The sequence below is a fragment of the Mesoplodon mirus genome (genome assembly GCF_964341445.2).
Source record: "Mesoplodon mirus genome assembly, chromosome: 13".
NCBI lineage: Eukaryota > Metazoa > Chordata > Mammalia > Artiodactyla > Ziphiidae > Mesoplodon > Mesoplodon mirus.
Genome location: NC_138989.1, coordinates 81,870,027 through 81,889,226, shown reverse-complemented (window position 1 = coordinate 81,889,226; position 19,200 = coordinate 81,870,027). Strand labels below are relative to the sequence as shown.

Below are 19,200 nucleotides of genomic sequence, written 5' to 3'. Positions count from 1 at the left end.
TGCTTTATAATTATTTGTTGGCACCACTGTAAATTGAGTTCTTTTTTAAAAAATTAATTTATCAAGTGTTAACTGCTACTATTTAAAAATGCAAATGATAATAAAATGTCATTCACTAAATTCATTCACTAGTTCTGGTATTTGTTTTGAAGATGATCATGCATTTTCAACAAATGATTATGTCATTGAGCATAGAAACAGAGTTTTCTTTTTCTTTTCTGTAGGTATTTGTTAGATGCTTTTTTTCTGATTAAGGAAGTTCATTCAGTCCTTGATGTTCTGAGAGTTTTAAATCATAAATGGATGTTGAATTTTGTCTTTATATGCATACAGAAGTGTCTTTCTGTATACATTTAAAGGATCCCATGATATATTTTCTCTTTAATTCTACATTATTACATTGGTCGATTTTCAAATGTTAAAACAACCTTGCATTTCTATCATAAATCTTACTTGATCATATGTTATCATTTTAACATATTGTTGAATTAGGTTTGCTAATATTTTGTTTAAATGTTCTGATTTGTAGGGATATTGATCAGTCACTTTCCCCTACTGTCTTCATCTAGTTTTGGTTTTCAGATAATATCAGTCTGATAAAGTGAGTTGGAAAGGTTTTCCTCCTTTTTATATTTTCCTTAAGTATTTATGTGGATTAATTTTTTCCCTTTAAATATGTCGTAGTATTAACAAGTGAAATGATATGGACCTGAAGTTTTCTTGGTGGGAAAGTTTTGACTATAAGTTCAAAGTTTTTATTAGGTCTTGAGCTATTGAATAAGACTGGGTAGTTTGTATCTTTCAAGGAGTTTGTCTATTTCATTTAAGTTGTCAAGTAGAATTTGTAGTGATACCCCTTTGCTCTTCCCAGTCTTTGATTTTTTTTAATTCTTTTTTTTCCTGATAAATTCAGTTAAGAGTTTATCAAGTGAGTGATTTTTTTTGTAAAAGAAACAGCTATTGACTTTACAAAATTTCCTGATTGTTATTTTGGTTTCTGTTTCATTGATATTTTCTCCTACATTTATTGTTTCTTTCTAATGTAAGAACTCATAGCTATAGATTTCCCTATACTCACTGGTATAGCTATATTCCACGCATGCTAATATTTGTGTTTTTATTATCTTTGAGTTTAGAATATCTGCTAATAGCCTCTGTGACTACTACATTGCCTTGGAATTATTACCCCTTAGAATATGTTAATTACCAAATATTTAGCATTTACTAGATAACATTGATTTCTAATTTAAATAATTTATGGTCAGAGAACACACTCTTTATGACCTCAACCCTTTTCAATTTATTAAGACTTGTTCATATTGAATCAAAATTATCTGCATATTGTGTCTTTCCCTCTGGAATACAAGCTCTTTCAGGGCAAGGACTGTGCCTCGTCATCTCCTTGTGCACCCCAGTGCATCGTGTAAAGCAGACAGCTTATACTTATCTTTGTCTAAATTATTAACCCTTATAGGTGGTTATAATACTGCTTATAATGTTGCCATTTTGCAAGTAAAAGACGGCTGGATCATGAGTACATGGACTCTAGGTACGCTGGCTGGAGAGCGTCCGGCCAGGGTACAGCACTGACCAGCAGGCAGGCGTTCTGACCAGGAATCCACAGAATATATACTATGCTCAGTCTTCCAAAATTTTACTCAAAAGCTAAACGTTACAGACTTACATTTCATGACCTGGCAGTTTGTCATTAAGTCAGGCTTAAAATTATTGCCATGGTCATCATCATCATACAAAATATCAATATGACTTCAGGCTGCAAATAATTTTTCATATAGTTAGAACCTGCATCACTGTGTTGGTTTTTATTTGATACTCTATCTTAAATAGTCTTCAAAAGAGACATGTAATATTACAATTTTAAAATCCATGTCCTCATGAGAAAACCAAACTCCTATGAGCTTGTAAGTGGCTGGGCAGGAACTTGAACTTGGATTCTCTATTAGTAAATCTATATTAAAATATAGAATACCTCATAGAGAGTTAAAGAAATTCACATTTTAAGCCTTATGATATAGGTCCAAATCTAATACAAAAGATTGCTAGTTATTTGTGTAATAGGATTGGTTAGCACATTACTGCTGAATAATCTATTTTTAATAGACTTTACTTTTTAGGGCAGTTTTATGTTCACAGCAATATTGAGCAGAAAGTACAGAGCTTTTCCTTACGCAACCTGCCCTCACAAATACATAGCCTCCCCCATTATCAACATCCCCACCAGATGGTACATTTGTTATAACTCATGAATCTACTGTGATACAACATAATCACCCAAAGTCCATATTTTACAGTAAGGTTCCCTCTTGGTGTTGTACATTCTATGGTTTTGGACAGATTTATAATGACATACATCCACCATTATAGTATCATAAAGGGTAGTTTCACTGTCCTAAAAATCCTCGGTCCTATGCCTATTTATCCCTCCCACCCCCCTCATCCCTGGCAAACACTCTATTTTTAATAAGGGAAGAAATAAGCACTATACATCACATAAAATAAATTCCACAGACTCATTACATTATTCAGGGTAACTTACTCTATGCTACCACCAGTGAGGAATTAGAGTCTTTCCTGAGCTTGTGTGGGCATTCTATCAAAAAAGCAATGCTGTTTCACAGTTCTGCATTCTGATCATGAATCCTCCACATTACTATCAAATACTTAACCCTTTTTTGACATTATCACCAGAGATAACTTTCAGGAGCATATCTAGCATCATTCTAGGGCAATTTCTTACATACTTTTAATTCTTAGGAAATTGATATTTCATTCATAGGATTTATGTCACATGTCTACACATCAGCATACACGATGATCGTTCTTGTTAAGCTGTAAAGAGCCATTAACACTGCTAACACCAGCCTCCAAAGTTTTATCTCCAAAACATTGCCCACGGTTTAAATCAAAGTAAAAATGCACAATTAACCTGAAAAGAGGGAAAATGCCTACTCAGCACCTTGGGAACTGATCAGGTTGAGTTATGAGTCATCTCATTTTGCAAAGTAGCAATAAAAATGACTCTTTCATTTTGCAGAGGTACCACTGGCATTTATAGCAGATGATTAAAATAAAGGAGAAAAAAAACTTCTGCATTTTATCAGTGCAGGGACATTTTATCCTGGCCATGCATTTCTGCCTCTGCAGATTTCATCTATCAAAAGAAATGTCTCCAGAGTTGTTGCCAAGGGTACAGTTATTCCCCAGAGATTCCAAAGACCGTGACTTACCTTATGAAAGTTTCTGAAATATGCTGCCTTTTCATCTGGAAATTTTTCTAGCCTTCTGGGTCCTTTACTAGACGCCTTCTTAAAAACCAACCAGCAACGTCTGAAAATCTGAAAGTAAATAAAGGAATCCCATTATGTCTTTTGTACATGAGTTTAGCAGCATCAGGGATTTATCTATTCAACTAATCCAGGGGGAATAAATTGTTTTACAAGCACTTATCTTACAGAGAGAAAAAATTTGGGAAGTTAGAGGCATGTTATTCTTTAAAATTATAGCAAATTTTAAAAACAATATTAAATATAAACATAAATTTTATATGGAAAGATTTTATGCTATGACATTTTCAGTGCACTGGCTTCAATCCTCTTTAATCTAACTAAATCATCTGGGTATCAACACCATATAAAATATTTATTCTCACCATCCTGGTGACAAACTGTTTTCCATGATAACGAAGTAACAATTTACTAAGATTAAGCACTTTCATAATGTTCAATATTCTATCTTTGGAAAAACATTGCATTTAAAAATTAACTTACAGTGTTAATTATAAAAAATGCTCATATACTACTTTAGAAAATGAAACAGATATGTTTTTATAATGGATACATCTGTCACACCCTTGTATGCTTTTATAGCAACTACTATTTACTAAATGCTTATTATGTGCAATACATTTTAAAATTTATAGACACATTTAATCCTCATACCTACTATATGAGGTAGGTTGTCTTCATTTTAGGATAAAGATAGTAAGAGAGTAAGTGTCAGGATTTGAACACACATCTGTCTGAACACACATCTCTTCAGCTTTGTTTTTAAAAAAAGCAGGGCTATATATTACACAAACACAGGCCCTTCCTTCTGGACTCTGCCTGATTTTACAGGACTAATTCATGTTGGCTCTTACACTGTCACCTGATGCCCACCTTATCACCCTCCATTCACAGGTATGTTTAAGTCAAATCAATAAAATGAGACTTTTTTTCAATAACTAAAGAGGTCTAGAAATGCAAATTTAATATTTCAAACTTTTATAGAAATTCATATTTTTGCTGGAGTTTACATTCTCTATAGCCAGAAACTAAGATCACTGTATTGCTGTTCTATTTCTTTTTTTTTATTTTTAAAATGTATTTATTTTTAGACATCTTTATTGGAGTATAATTGCTGTACAATGTGTGTTAGTTTCTGCTTTATAAAAAAGCGAATCAGCTATACATATACATACATCCCCATATCTCCTCCCTCATGGGTCTCCCTCCCACCCTCCCTATCCCACCCCTCTAGGTGGTCACAAAGCACGGAGCTGATCTCCCTGTGCTAAGTGGCTGCTTCCCACTAGCTATTTTATATTTGGTAGTAAATATAAGTCCATGCCACTCTCTCACTTTGTTCCAGCTTACACTTCCCCCTCCCCGTGTCAAGTCCATTCCCTACATCTGTATCTTTATTCCTGTCCTGCTCCTAGGTCCTTCAGACCATTTTTTAAATTTCTTTAGATTCCATATATATGTGTTAGCATACGGTACTTATTTTTCTCTTTCTGACTTACTTCACTCTGTATGACAGTCTCTAGGTCCATCCACCTCACTACAAATAACTCAATTTCATTTCTTTATATGGCTGAGTAATATTCCATTGTATATATGTGCCACATCTTCTTTATCCATTCATCTGTCAATGGACACTTAGGTTGCTTCCATGAACTATATACTGTAAATACAGCTTCAATGAACATTGTGGTACATGACTCTTTTTGAATTATGGTTTTCTCAGGCTATATGCCCAGTAGTGTGATTGCTGGGTGGTATGGTACTTCTATTTTTAGTTTTTTAAGGAACCTCCATACCGTTCTCCATAGTGGCTGTATCAATTTACAGTCCCACCAACAGTGAAAGAGGGTTCCCTTTTCTCCAAACCCCCTCCAGCATTTATTGTTTGTAGATATTTTGATGATGCCTATTCTGACTGCTGTGAGGTGATACCTCATTGTAGTTTTGATTTGCATTTCTCTAATGATTAGTGATGTTGAGCATCCTTTCATGTGTTTGTTGGCAATCTGTATATCTTCTTTGGAGAAATGTCTATTTAGGTCTTCTGCCCATTTTTGGATTGGGTTGTTTCTTTGATATTGAGCTGCTTGTAAATTTTGGAGATTAATCCTTTGTCAGTTGCTTCATTTGCAAATATGTTCTCCCATTCTGAAGGTTGTCTTTTCGTCTTGTTTATGGTTTCCTTTGCTGTGCAAAAGGTTTTAAGTTTCATTATGTCCCATTTGTTTATTTTTGTTTTAATTTCCATTTCTCTAAGTGGTGGCTCTAAAAGGATCTTGCTGTGATTTATGTCATGGAGTGTTCTGCCTATGTTTTCCTCTAAGAGTTTTATAGTGTCTGGTCTTACATTTAGGTCTTTAATCCATTTTGAGTTTATTTTTGTGTATGGTGTTATGGAGTATTCCAATTTCATTCTTTTACATGTAGCTGTCCAAATTTCCCAGCACCACTTATTGAAGAGACTGTATTTTCACCATTGTATATTCTTGCCTTCTTTATCACAGATTAGTTGACCATAGGTGCGTGGGTTTATCTCTGGGTTTTGGGTTGTCGTGTTTACATTGTCATTTGTTTCTAGGTATTTTTTGATTTACTCTTTGATTTCTTCAGTGATCTCTTGGCTATTTAGTACTGTATTGTTTAGCCTCCATGTGTTTGTAATTTTTACAGATTTTTTCCTGTAATTGATACCTAGGTCTCATAGCATTGTGGTTGAAAAAGATACTTGATATGATTTCAGTTTTCTTAAATTTACCAAGGCTTGATTTGTGATCCAAGATATGATCTATCCTGGAGAATGTTCCGAGAGCACTTGAGAAGGAAGTGTATTCATTTTTGGATGGAATGTCCTATAAATATCAATTAAGTCCATCTTGTTTAATGTATCATTTAAAGCTTGTGTTTCTTTTTTTCATTTTGGATATGTCCATTGTGAAAGTGGGGTGATAAAGTCCCCTACTATGATTGTGTTACTGTCAATTTCCCTCTTTATGGTTGTTAGCATTTGGCTTATGTATTGAGGTGCTCTTATGTTGGGTTCATAAATATTTACAACTGTCGTATCTTCTTCTTGGATTGATCCCTTGATCATTAGGTAGTGTCCTTCTTTGTCTCTTGTAATAATCTTTATTTTAAAGTCTATTTTGTCTGATATGTGAATTGCTACTCCAGCTTTCTTTTGATTTCCATTTGCGTGGAATATTGTTTTCCATCCTCTTACTTTCAGCCTGTATGTGTCCCTAGGTCTGAAGTGGGTCTCTTGTAGACAGCATATATATGGGTCTTGTTTTTGTATCCATTCAGCCAGTTTACGTCTTTTGGTTGGAGCATTTAATCCATTTATGTTTAAGGTAATTATCGATATGTATGTTCCTATTGCCATTTTCTACATGTTTTGGGTTTGTTTTTTGTACGTCTTTTTCTTCTCTTGTTTCCTGCCTAGAGAACTTCCTTTAGCATTTGTAAAGCTGGTTTGGTGGTGCTGAATTCTCTTAGCTTTTGATTGTCTGTAAAGGTTTTAATTTCTCTGTAGAATCTGAATAAGATCCTTGCTGGGTAGAGTAATCTTGGTTGTAGGTTTTTCCTTTTCATCACTTTAAATATGTCCTGCCACTCCCTTCTGGCTTGCAGAGAGTTTCTGCTGAAAGATCAGCTGCTTACCTTACGGGGATTCCCTTGTGTGTTATTTGTTGTTTTTCCCTTGCTGCTTTCAATATTTTTTCTTTGTATTTAATTTTTGACAGTTTGATTAATATGTGTCTTGGCGTGTTTCTCCTTGGATTTATCTTGTATGGGACTTTCTGCACTTCCTGGACCTGATTGACTATTTCCTTTCCCATATTAGGGAAGTTATCAACTATAATCTCTTCAAATATTTTCTCAGTCCCTTTCTTTTTCTCTTCCTCTTCTGGGACCCCTATATTTCGAATGTTGGTGCATTTAATGTTGTCCCAGAGGTCTCTGAGACTGTCCTCGATTCTTTTCATTCTTTTCTCTATATTCTGCTCTGCGGTAGTTATTTCCACTATTTCATCTTCTAGGTCAGTTATCCATTCTTCTGTCTCAGTTATTCTGCTATTGATTCCTTCTAGAGAATTTAAAATTTCATTTATTGTGTTGTTCATCGTTTGTTTGCTCTTTAGTTCTAGGTCCTTGTTAAATGTTTCTTGTATTTTCTCCAATCTATTTCCAAGATTTTGGATCAGCTTCACTATCATTACTCTGAATTCTTTTTCAGGTAGACTGCCTATTTCCTCTTCATTTGTTTGGCCTGGTGGGTTTTTACCTTGCTCCTTCATCTGCTTTGTGTTTCTCTGTCTTCTCATTTTGCTTAACTTACTGTGTTTGGAGTCTCCTTTTTGCAGGCTGCAGGTTTGTAGTTCCCATTGTTTTTGGTGTCTGCCCCCAGTGGCTAAGTTTGGTTCATTGGGTTGTGTAGGCTTCCTGGTGGAGTGGACTGGTGCCTGTGTTCTGGTGGATGAGGCTGGATCCTGTCTTTGTGGTGGGAAGGACCACATCCGGTGGTGTGTTTTGGGGTGTCTGTGACCTTGTTATGATTTTAGGCAGCCTCTCTGCTACTGGGTGGGGTTATATTCTTGTCTTGCTAGTTGTTTGGCAGGGGGTGTCCAGCACTGAAGCTTGCTGGTCATTGAGTGGAGATGGCTCTTAGAGTTGAGATGGAGATCTCTGGGAGAGCTTTCACCACTTGATATTACATGGAGCCGGGAGGTCTCTGGTGGACCAATGTCCTGAACTCCACTCTCCCACCTCAGAGGCACTGGCCTGACACCCGGATGGAGCACTAAGGCCCTGTCATCCACACGGCTCAGAAGAAAAGGGAGAAAAAAAGAAAGAAAGAAAAAAGTAAAATAAATTAAAGTTATTAAAATAAAAAGTAAAAAAAAAAATATTGAAAATAAAAAAATTACAAATAAAAAAGAGAAAGAAAGAAGAGAGCAACCAATCCAAAAAACAAATCCACCAATGATAACAAGCACTAAAAACTACCCTAAAAAATAAAAATAAAAAAGGACAGACAGAACCCCAGGAGAAATGGTAAAAGCAAAGCTATACAGACAAAATCACACAAAGTCCACTGCCTCAATTTTGGGATGATTCGCTGTCTATTCACATATTCCACAGATGTAGGGTAAATCAAGTTGATTGTGGAGATTTAATCCGCTGCTCCTCAGGTTGCTGGGAGAGATGTCCCTTTCTCTTCTTTGTTCGCACAGCTCCTAGGGTTCAGCTTTGGATTTAGCCCCGCCTCTGCATGTAGGTCACTGAGGGCATCTGTTCTTTGCTCTTTTGGGAAGTCTGAGGTTGTCTGCCGGCATTCAGTAGGTGTTCTGTAGGAGTTGTTCCACATGTAGATGTATTTCTGATACATTTGTGGGGAGGAAGGTGATCTCCACGTCTTACTCCTCTGCTATCTTGAAGGCCTCTGTTCTGTTCTATTTCTTTATTTATACTGCAAAGTTTATTTATACTTTTTTTTAACTAATATAGGTCAGATACTATAATTCCTCTGGAGTGTGCACTGTCTATTATTCACTAGAAGACAGCATTTCTCCTATTCAAAGGCACTCAGAACAATCACAGGAAGACCTCTCATCGTAAAAGCAGAATAAACAGAATAACACTACAAACACACAATTTCATATTACTCTTGCTACCTTTCCTAGATCCATACTGGTAGCTTCAAAAAGCACATGAAGGACAGCCCTGGGCTTTCAGCACATGTGGATATACCTCTCTTTCTCTACCCAGGTGGAGACCCATCTCCTCTGTCACAAGATTTCTAACCACAGCCCTGGACATAAGGAGTTAAGACTACTCCTTCAGATCTCCTAGTGTTCTCTCCACACACTGTGTTCTAGTTATTTATTTATTTTTTGACCCCTTACTGATCTCTACCCTCAAGGTAAAACAACCTAAAAAAGGTAGCATAAATATTGATAATAATATGGTATCAGCATATGGTTCGTTGGATTCCTCACCCCCAATGTGATGGTATTTGGAGATGGGGCTTTGGGAGGTAATTAGGGTTAGATGAAGTCATGAGGGTTGGGCCCTCAGGATGGAATTAGTGTTCTTATAAGAAAAGACACCAGAGAGCCTGCCCTCTCTCCATGCTCTCACAGAAAAAGAGGTCATGTGGACATGCAGTGAGATGCCGGTCATCTGCAAGCTGGGAAGAGGGTTCTCGCCAGAACCTGACCATGCTGGCCCTTGATCTTGGACTTCTAACCCCCAGAACTGTGAGAAAATAAATGTCTGTTTTTCAAGCCACTCAGCCTATGGCATTGCGTTATGGCAGCCCACGCTAAGAGAGATACTTTTTTAGATTTTGTTTTTATTAGCAGAGTAGTAGTATTAACAGTAATATTGTGGAAGTGAAAAACAGTTACATGAATCTGAGTAGAAATGTGAGAGATCCAAGGCAGATAAATAAACATATCCTTTGCAAAGTATATAGATTATTAATATTTATCTCCTGATTATTTATTAGTGGATTTGGAATTCTAGTTGAGGTAGGAAGACCCTCTTTGAATGGATTTGAGACCCAAAATCCTGGTAGTATAGTTTCTGTTCTTTCCTAGAGAAGAATGCTTTCCCCTGTACCCTGTGCACATTATTGCTCAGGAACCATGGTGATATTCAATGAAGCCTTGTAATATTCATGGAAATACACAAACATACTCCCTGACTGCAATGTCTCAGCTTGTGTGACAACATTAATTTTTACTGAATAGTTAGATAAACATGAGTCAGAAAGCAAAAGTGTTTCCATTTACGCACTTGATATTGCTATAGAATAAACCTGATAACGGCTAATAAGGAAAAATAGACTTGGTATTTATGATAGCATCTTATCTCTTTGCTATTACTTTAACAGAGGCAACCACATATAGATAAAACTGATTGTTAAAGACCTGATGTAACAGACTGTTTACCAAGCCAAGGCCTTAAGTTATTATTTTCTTGTTCTGGGATAATTTTAGATTTATAAAACACTGGGGAAAATGGTGCAGAGATTTCCCAAAAAGATTTTACCCAGCTTCTCCTAATATTAACACCCTAAATAACCATGACACATTTTTCAAAACTAAGACTTAACATTAGTAAAATACTATTATCTAAACTACAGATTCTATTCAGAAATCACCAGTTTTTCCCACCAATGTCCTCTTCTGTTTTGGGATCCAATTCAGGTCACTACACTGCATTCAGTGGTCCTGTCTCCTTATCTCCACTGATCTTTGACAGTTTCTCAGCCTTTTTTGCTTTTCATGACCTTGACAGTTTTGAAGACTACTGGCCAGGTATTTTGCACAAAGTTCCTCAATTTCTGTTTCAATTAAATTATTTTTGATATGTCAAAAGTCTAATGAAATCTCATAATACAGTTATTAAAACAAAATTATTGGGAAAAATAGTATGAATTATCATGACTGTGGACTAGTTATATTTTGATGTCTAGTTGAATTTTTTAACATATTTAATAAATGCTAATAAATGCAGAGGGTTTTTTTTTCCGCCTTGCTTTTTTTTTTTTTTTTTTTTTCAAAATAGTTTGCTTTGTGATGGTAGTAAAAAGGGACCTGGTACAGAGAATTTGGAAGTGTCTTTCTCTGTCAATGTGAAGTCAAATTCAGCATGAGTCAGCAGTCTGAAAGCAACCTTCGTACCAGAAGCATGTAGTTCATAGGAGCACGAGGAAATCACCTCCCTGTTACTCTTTATCAAGTGGGATTTTAATAGTGTTAGTCTGCTTTAGGCCCTGGAACTGATGCCTTATATGAGTATGTTGGAGAATTCTGGAGATGAGCAGCAAAAATGACTGCTCAAGACCAGGAAATCACTCTGAGAAGAAAAAATAAAGGAATAGGTTTTATTTTGCTTATAAATGAAAGATACACATTTTTCGAGTGTCTGAAAGAGAATCACACCAATTAAATTAGGTATTTTTAATTAGGTATTTTTACTAATTTAATTTAAATTCGGTATTTTTACTTTTGTTCCAAGAGACAGGACATATATCAGTGCCCTTCTTTAGCAGTGTGTGGGAGGAGAGGGTGCAGTCTCTTCAGACACTGCTTGGCTCTTCAAGGGCATCTGAAGATGCAGGGACCATTTAGCTGGTTAGCAACGGAACTTACAGGTTGCAGGAAGGCTCACTTTCTCCCGAGTCCTGTCCCTTCTCGGATGACACGCCTGCCTGTCCCATCACTGTCCAAGATGCTGCTTCACTCTCTCCTGAGGACGTAACTGATTTCACCTTCTCACTCCAAGTTATTTCCTAAACATGCCAGTTGTCTCACCAAACAGGCTCCTGGTTACCCTTCAGATTTTCCTTCGAGAAAATTCCACGTTGTTGCCAGGACTACAGAAATCCCCAGGATACACAGCTGCTCCACACCTCAGTTTTACACTGCATTAGCCAGCCAGACCGATCACCATAGTTAAATACCCTCTTGATTCCCTTCCATCTGATGAAAACCTTTTACCTCATAGTAGTCCCTTTTCTTCAGTGTTTTCTCCTTTCCAAGGAGATTTTACACAAGGGGCATCCTTTTTCCATTTAAGACTCACTGTGATGTAGATGGTTTGATTTCTTTGCTTTAGTTCATAGCCATAATGACGTTATTTATCCATTCCCAAGATTTAACTTAACCAAAAGTCGGATTTAATGGGCCTGTTCCATCATAAGATGTTGACCTAATGAACATTGTTCATGTAGGATTTTGGTTAAAAACTTGGGATAATTTTTAATTATAGGAGTTGTCAAACCTGAGGATCCACTGCACTAAAAGGAGTCACAGAAACTTCGTTTCTAGAGATTTTTGAAAAGATAGAAGACAGTGGCATATCTGGAGCATCTTATGTTTGTGTTCCCTTCTTTTTTTAAGATTTTTTTTTAATGTGGACCATTTTTAAAGTCTTTATTGAATTTGTTACAATATTGCTTCTGTTTTATGTTTTGGGATTTTGGCCGTGAGGCATGTGGGATCTTAGCTCCCCGACCAAGGATCAAACCCGCACCCCCTGCATTGGAAGGTGAAGTCTTAACCACTGGACCACCAGGGAAGTCCCTGTGTTTCCTTCTGAAAGCAAGATACTGTATAAATAATAACTTGGGATATAGGATTCAATTATTTATAACTGTATATAAGATGAACATATCAAGACAACAAATAAATAAACACATAAGCAAAGACCATTCAGGAATGGTTATTGCAGGCTTATGCTATGAGTAAATTCAATTACTTCGTCCTGAGTCTTTCTCCTCTCACAAATTGTGTATGGTACTATTGAAAGACACTCTGTGTTTCTGTAAAAAGTGGTTAATACACAGGATTAAGCTTAATGCACTGATGAATTTAGCTTTAGCTATCTTTTTCAATAGAGATATGAACTTTCAACACTGGCTTATATTTAATTGCTGCCAAATATATACTGATACCAGAATCACTCTTATCTATTCCATTTGTTCAAAAAATATTTGAGAGCTCTTTGTTCTGTGGATACAGTAGTAAAAAAATGCAGATAAAAATTATAATAACAACAAAAAACACACAAACTTTCTGTCCTTGTGGAAATAAAGTTCCTGCCCCTTGGAACATCCATTTCAATTGGGTAGACAGATGATGGCAAATAAATAAGTGTATTTGTAAATAGTATTTTTTTCAGTGGTGTTCAGTGCTATGGAGGCATGGTGAGGGAAGGCTCACCCAGGAGCCTACATTTCAGTATTAGAGGAAGTGAGAGAATGAGTGGTACAGACATCTGGGGAAAGAGTGCTTCAGTAAGACAAAATTGCAAGAGCAAATGCCCTGTTGAGGAAGCCTGCCTGAACTATTATTCCAAGAACTGCAAGGAGGCCAGTGTGGAGGGCAGTGAACCGCAGTAAGGGTGGTAAGAGATAACAGAAGAAAGATATGGGAGAGCCAGGTCAGGAAGGATCTTGGCTTTAAGATTTCAACCAGATTCATCAACTCTTTCTCTAAGTTATGGTAGATGTCCTTAAGTAAACTGATAGTTTATATAGTGGTATAAGGTCAGGAATATTGGGTATTTCAGGTTGATTTCTTTTAAATGCTTAGATTTTTCAAGGCACATGTCATCTCTAAACTGTAAGACTTGCAGCTATCAATTGCAATGTCTACAGTCCTGTGGCTTCTGTATGCCCAGAGAGTAGACTGCTATAATCAAATATATGCACTACGGGTCCTCCTTTGTACACACCTGCAAGTCTGGATATAGTTCGCAGCCTGCTGAGTTCCCTGACATAAATGCAGTGGCTCTCTGATAAATGTAAAACGCAAAGGGTTTTTCTCCACCTGTGAATTGATTAGAAATACTTAAGAATACAAGAGCAATGAAAAGAGATGAGCCAGAGGCAACTTTAAAGGTGCTATAAGGGGCACCAAGCAGCCCTCATTGTAAACAGGCAGAGAGTATATTTCTGGGGATGGAGGATGTAAATATATTTTCTTAAATATCCACAAGTCTAAATACATTCATTTTTATCTGTAACTTAATTTAGCAAAAAACTAACTAGTATCTCAAAAAATATAAGAAATCTTATCACTAATTCAAGGATTGTTTTTACTTCAGTGTTTTAAAAATACTTCTGGCCATTTCTGTTTTAGGTTATATAATCTGTGACTGAAAAAGCAGAGGTCATTAAGGATGAAACGGAGTAAAGGCAGGCTATCATTTTATGTGTATATGGCTATCCATTTATATTTATATATATATATATGCATTTGTCCTTATATCTGACTTTTAAATTTCAGTTTATATACATATATAAATAATATACATAAATATGCATCTATCTCTGTATAAACGCTCACCTATTTAAATATAAAGCACAGAACCAAAAAATTAAAAACTTCTTTCCCTCCTCCTCGGACCATAATTTTTCAATTTAAAAAAAGAAAGTTCTCACCAATTTTGTTAACTCAAGAGCTTTGCATCATTCACTACTGTTTAATGCAAAATATAAATATTGGTATCCATTAACATTGAAAAAATGCTTAAAGCACAATATGTATATCTCATTTTTCTCGTTTCATGGTTGGAAAGACCAAAATAAATGTGTTCATCTTTTCTGTTTCTATTATCTTGCTTTCTCTTTATCTTAATAACCCAGAAAAACAATTGGAAATTTACAAAAGGCAAACAATGATTCCCCAAATCTCACCATTGCCAATTTTTGAGGAGGCCAAGTGTTTTTTGTTTTTCACCTGAATATATATAGTTCTCTCTAATGCATTTGTCTACCAGGCCATCAATGAAACACTGGGAAAGAATACAGACATGGTTTAGAGTCACAGACAGAAATGAAACACTTCACAGCAGCAGCAAGTTTTAGGTTGAGAGTGTGAAATTGTCATCATTATCATGAGAATGAAAACCAGGTGTAGAGCAGACCTGCAGAGCAGTAACCCAAGCAGGTGGCAATCTTTAGAGACAATCACAGCACTGGAGGGAGTCTTACAATTACTCTCTTCCTGCTCCTTGCTTTCAAAGAGCCCAACACTGACATGACACAGAACAAAATATCCTTTCTCTTTGCTCAAAATCTCCAGGAAAGAACCATGTCTTCTGGGTTTTACTTTCTCTAAAATCGGAGTATTCTTTGGCTCTATATCAACTTATGCTTTTGAAACTGACAATATTTTATTTTCATCAGTCAGTTGTAGAGGCATAACTCAATAATCACTGAAAACTCTATTCCCAGGTACAACCAGCATGTTTCTATTTTATGGACCCAGTTACTATAGGGTTCAGTAAGTGAAAGTCAAATGTCCAAATCAAAATATTTCCTCTTCGGTTCACTTCTCCTTCCAGGATTTTTATTTCCTCTTTTTAGTCACATACGCTTCAAATCTTGGTGTCTTCATTAATTTTTGCCTTTACCTGCACCATCCAAAAATCTGTGGGCAAAATCCAGAAGTGAGATGCTTCTGTGATATATAAGAATGGGGAGCAGCCGCATAGCACAGGGAGATCAGCTCGGTGCTTTGTGACCACCTAGAGGGGTGGGCTAGGGAGGGTGGGAGGGAGACGCAAGAGGGAGGAGACATGGGGATATATGTATATGTATAGCTGATTCACTTTGTTATAAAGCAGAAACTAACACACCATTGTAAAGCAATTATACTCCAATAAAGATGTTAAAAAAAAGGATGGGGAGAATTGAGGAACACACACACACACACACACACCTAGGAAAGAAATAAAGAATAAAAACACAAATGGTAGAAACCCTTAAAAATCAAAGACAGTTTTCATTTGATGTAGCAGAAAATGGAGTCAATGATCAGTTTTATTAAAGGAATGACATTATGGGAATAATATTTTTAAAATATTAGATCAGTAGTAGGGTTACTATAACTATGACAAAAGAAAAATTTCATTAGGTGATTAGTACATTCATACCAGAGAAGGAGATTACAACTCAGCCTATGTTGAGGGCAGCAGAGAAAGAGAAGATGAACCCAAGGTGAAAAACATTACAGGAAAAATTTGAACTTCACAATAAACTTAATACAAGTGAAGAATTAAAGATATATCTAAGTTTTTATACCTAGATAACCAAGTGAATGATGGCATTTATGCAATTGTCAGAAAACCTAAGAAATGAGTTTAGTAAGATGTAGATATATAAACTAAACTAAATGAGTTTAGTTGAGATATATTGAGTTTAATATGATATTTAAACAATTGCATTACCAAAACTGCTCTTGACAAATTTATAAACTGCAGTCTTTCTGTAAAATGTTGCTTTCCAGACTACCTCAGGATAACTTCTTACCATTAAACTATGTCCTCTTTGTGAAACCATTATTTTACTTCAGTTTCCAGATATAAATTTTCAGACTCATCCAATGTTGATTCAACACCTAGTGCTTTTGTGAATACCTAGTGCCTCTTTGAAACTAATAAGTACAGTATATTTAAAATATTGAATCAGAAAACACATTTCCAACTTCTGTTTCAAATTAGTATATCAACTTGACCTAAGTTTACATACTTGTTGAATTGTCCTGAGTAAAATGTTTAAGCCTAAAATAGAATTATTCCATGCCTCTCGTAATCCACTGTTCTTTAAAAGTAATGATAGGGCCTCCCTGGTGGCGCAGTGGTTGAGAGTCCGCCTGCCGATGCAGGGGATACGGGTTCGTGCCCCGGTCTGGGAGGATCCCATATGCCGCGGAGCGGCTGGGCCCGTGAGCCATGGCCGCTGGGCCTGCGCATCCGGAGCCTGTGCTCCGCAACGGGAGAGGCCACAACAGTGAGAGGCCCGCATACAGCAAAAAGGAAAAAAAAAAAAAAAAAAAAAAAAAAAAAAGTAATGATAATATCCAGACGTTGGTTTCAAATGAGGGACTTATATACTAAGGTTTCAACTGACAACAGACATGAGTTTTCTGGTAATAAATGTGATTATAACTGATGTTACTGGTTTCATTTCAATTAGCCACAAATGGCTGCCAGATTTGGTAATGAACTTAAAGAATTATGAAAACGTCAATTATACGTGAAGTTTTGTAATGATCTTTGAGAAATTCCAGAACTTGTAGGGTCAGTAGTTACTAATCATTAAATTCTTTTTCATATATGTACTGCATATGACATATTACCTTAAAGTTAACGTACATCCTTCCAATCGAAGACTTTAATATATCTACTATATCTTTATACCTTTATAAGCAATATTTATTACTGTTTTTATATTACAAATTTTGCACAAATAGTATAAAACTTCATGTACGAAACAATATAAAACGGAATTTTCACTTCCAATTATATATTAGAGCTTTATCCATGTTGATAGACTATATTTGTTTTTTGTCCTTTTTGCTGTTGATTTGCAGAAAAATTTAAATATATTTTACTTTTAAATCCTTTATCAGGTAAATGTATTGGAAATACCTTCCCCTATTTTGTAGTTTGACTTTCACTTTTTTATAATTTAACTTTTGATGCAGAAGTTTTTCACTTTAACATAGTTAGTCAGTTTTGCTTATATATTTATGACTTCTGTTTATTAAGAGAAATGCATAATCTATTTACATTTATGTGGTTACTGATATATTTGAACTTTTCACCACCTCATATTTGTTTTATTCTTTTTAATGCACATATTTTACTGTTTTCCTACTTTGTGATGGATTTATAAAATTTCTTAGACTGTCTCACTTTTTTTTTTTGCTCAGTAGCCTTTGAAAACTTTTTTCATTCCACTCCATGAAAGTATTCATTTAGTTGACAAATACATTTAATCACCCATGTATAACATCCCTCTCTTTCTTTTCATTACTAACATCTAGCGGAATCCCACTTTAAGAAACACTGTTCTAGTAACCTCCCAGCTGATCTCCTGCTTTCACATTTGTTTTACTCCAACCCAACTTATTAGCTATTACCATATTAAATGTCTTAAATCACAGCTCTGGCCACATATATCTTCAGACCAAAAAACAAATGAAAAAAAGAACAACAAAAAACTTTCCAATGCATCACTATCACCCACTGCTTATAAAAGAAATTTCAAATTCTGAAGCTTGCTATTCAAGAACCCTCATGAACAAATCCCAAAGTCTTGGGAAATATTTGTCACTTCTCCCATTAAATTTTCTCCTTGAATTGCACTGCTTTCATTTCTTTTTTGCATCATATTCTTTACCTGAAATTCCCCTATTTTTCAATTCACATTCTTTAGAATCCTAGCTACCCTTTGAACCCAGACTTAAGTCTTAATTTCTCTCATGGAGTCTTCCTAGATCAAACCAGTCAAAACAAGCAACTCTTTACCATTTTCCTTTATCATTTGTTCTTTGCTGTCTTTTGACAGTTAATCTCCCTCATTGGATTATAGTCTCCTTCAGAGAAGCAGCCATGCCTTACACGTTATTGTTTTCCTTCTCCATCCCTAAACTCACTCATTGCAAAGTGAATACTTAAAAACTGTTGGATGAATCAATCAATACCTTATAGGTATATAATCCTTTATAATTTCCAACATGGGCACATACTCTTGGTCACATGTTGATCTAAATATCTGAAATGTATTAACACATTTCATTCACAAAACAACTATTAGGCTTCATTATTACTGTATGTTACATAGGACAAAATTGAGGCACAGAAAAATTTTTTTTTTAAAGATAGTCACTGAGATATAGGAATCAAGCCCTGATAATCTAACTTCAGAGCTTGTATTTATTATTACATTACCTCCTCATGCACTATGTCCTCTCAGTCTTAAATGAGCAAGATATTAATGTGTTGAATTTAAAGCTGGGAAAACTTACATCAAGATAAGAAGAAAGTTTGGCTTGCTCCAAGAATGAAAGCCTGGGCCTAGGAAAAAAAGGATGCTAAAAACAAAGAAATTTTGTCTAGGTTTTTTTTTTTTTTTTTGGTCTACTTTGGTCAATTTTTGTCTTTTATCTATTTCTATTTTTTGAAGTCAATCATGTGTGGGAAATACCTCTGCCTCTTTCTTTCCTCAAACCCATCCCTTACCATTTGTTCTCTATTCACCTAAATCACAGAGAAATGTATCCTAAATATCTAGAAGACAGTCCTTGCTATCAAGGGATGGAAACCAGCCAGTGAAGGAGAATTACCCGTTTATTCTGATACACTGAAAATTTCAGCACATTTGCAACATTTCATGTCTAAAAACTCAAGTGATGAGAAGGACCAAAAAAAGATAACTGAAAAGAAGAATGAAAAGAAGAAGGATCTGAAATTTACTTCCTTTCCTCTAAAACCTAGAGAACCTACGGGCAACATGAGGCTTGTCTGTGATTAAACCAATGAAGAACTCAATCCAAGTGCTTAGTTATAAATAAATGTTTGCCCCCCAAAC

At 35.6% G+C, this 19,200-nt stretch overlaps 1 protein-coding gene across 2 annotated transcripts in view; it reads right to left on the bottom strand.

The window, feature by feature from the left end:
• Positions 1-19,200, bottom strand: part of DOK6 (docking protein 6) — a 419,379-nt gene that overhangs the window by 271,842 nt on the left and 128,337 nt on the right. For both annotated transcript variants that reach the window (XM_082641623.1, XM_082641622.1), the window contains exon 2: positions 3,249-3,356. In XM_082641623.1, coding sequence (XP_082497749.1) covers positions 3,249-3,356 — 108 coding nt within the window. The remainder of the gene's footprint in view (positions 1-3,248; positions 3,357-19,200) is intronic.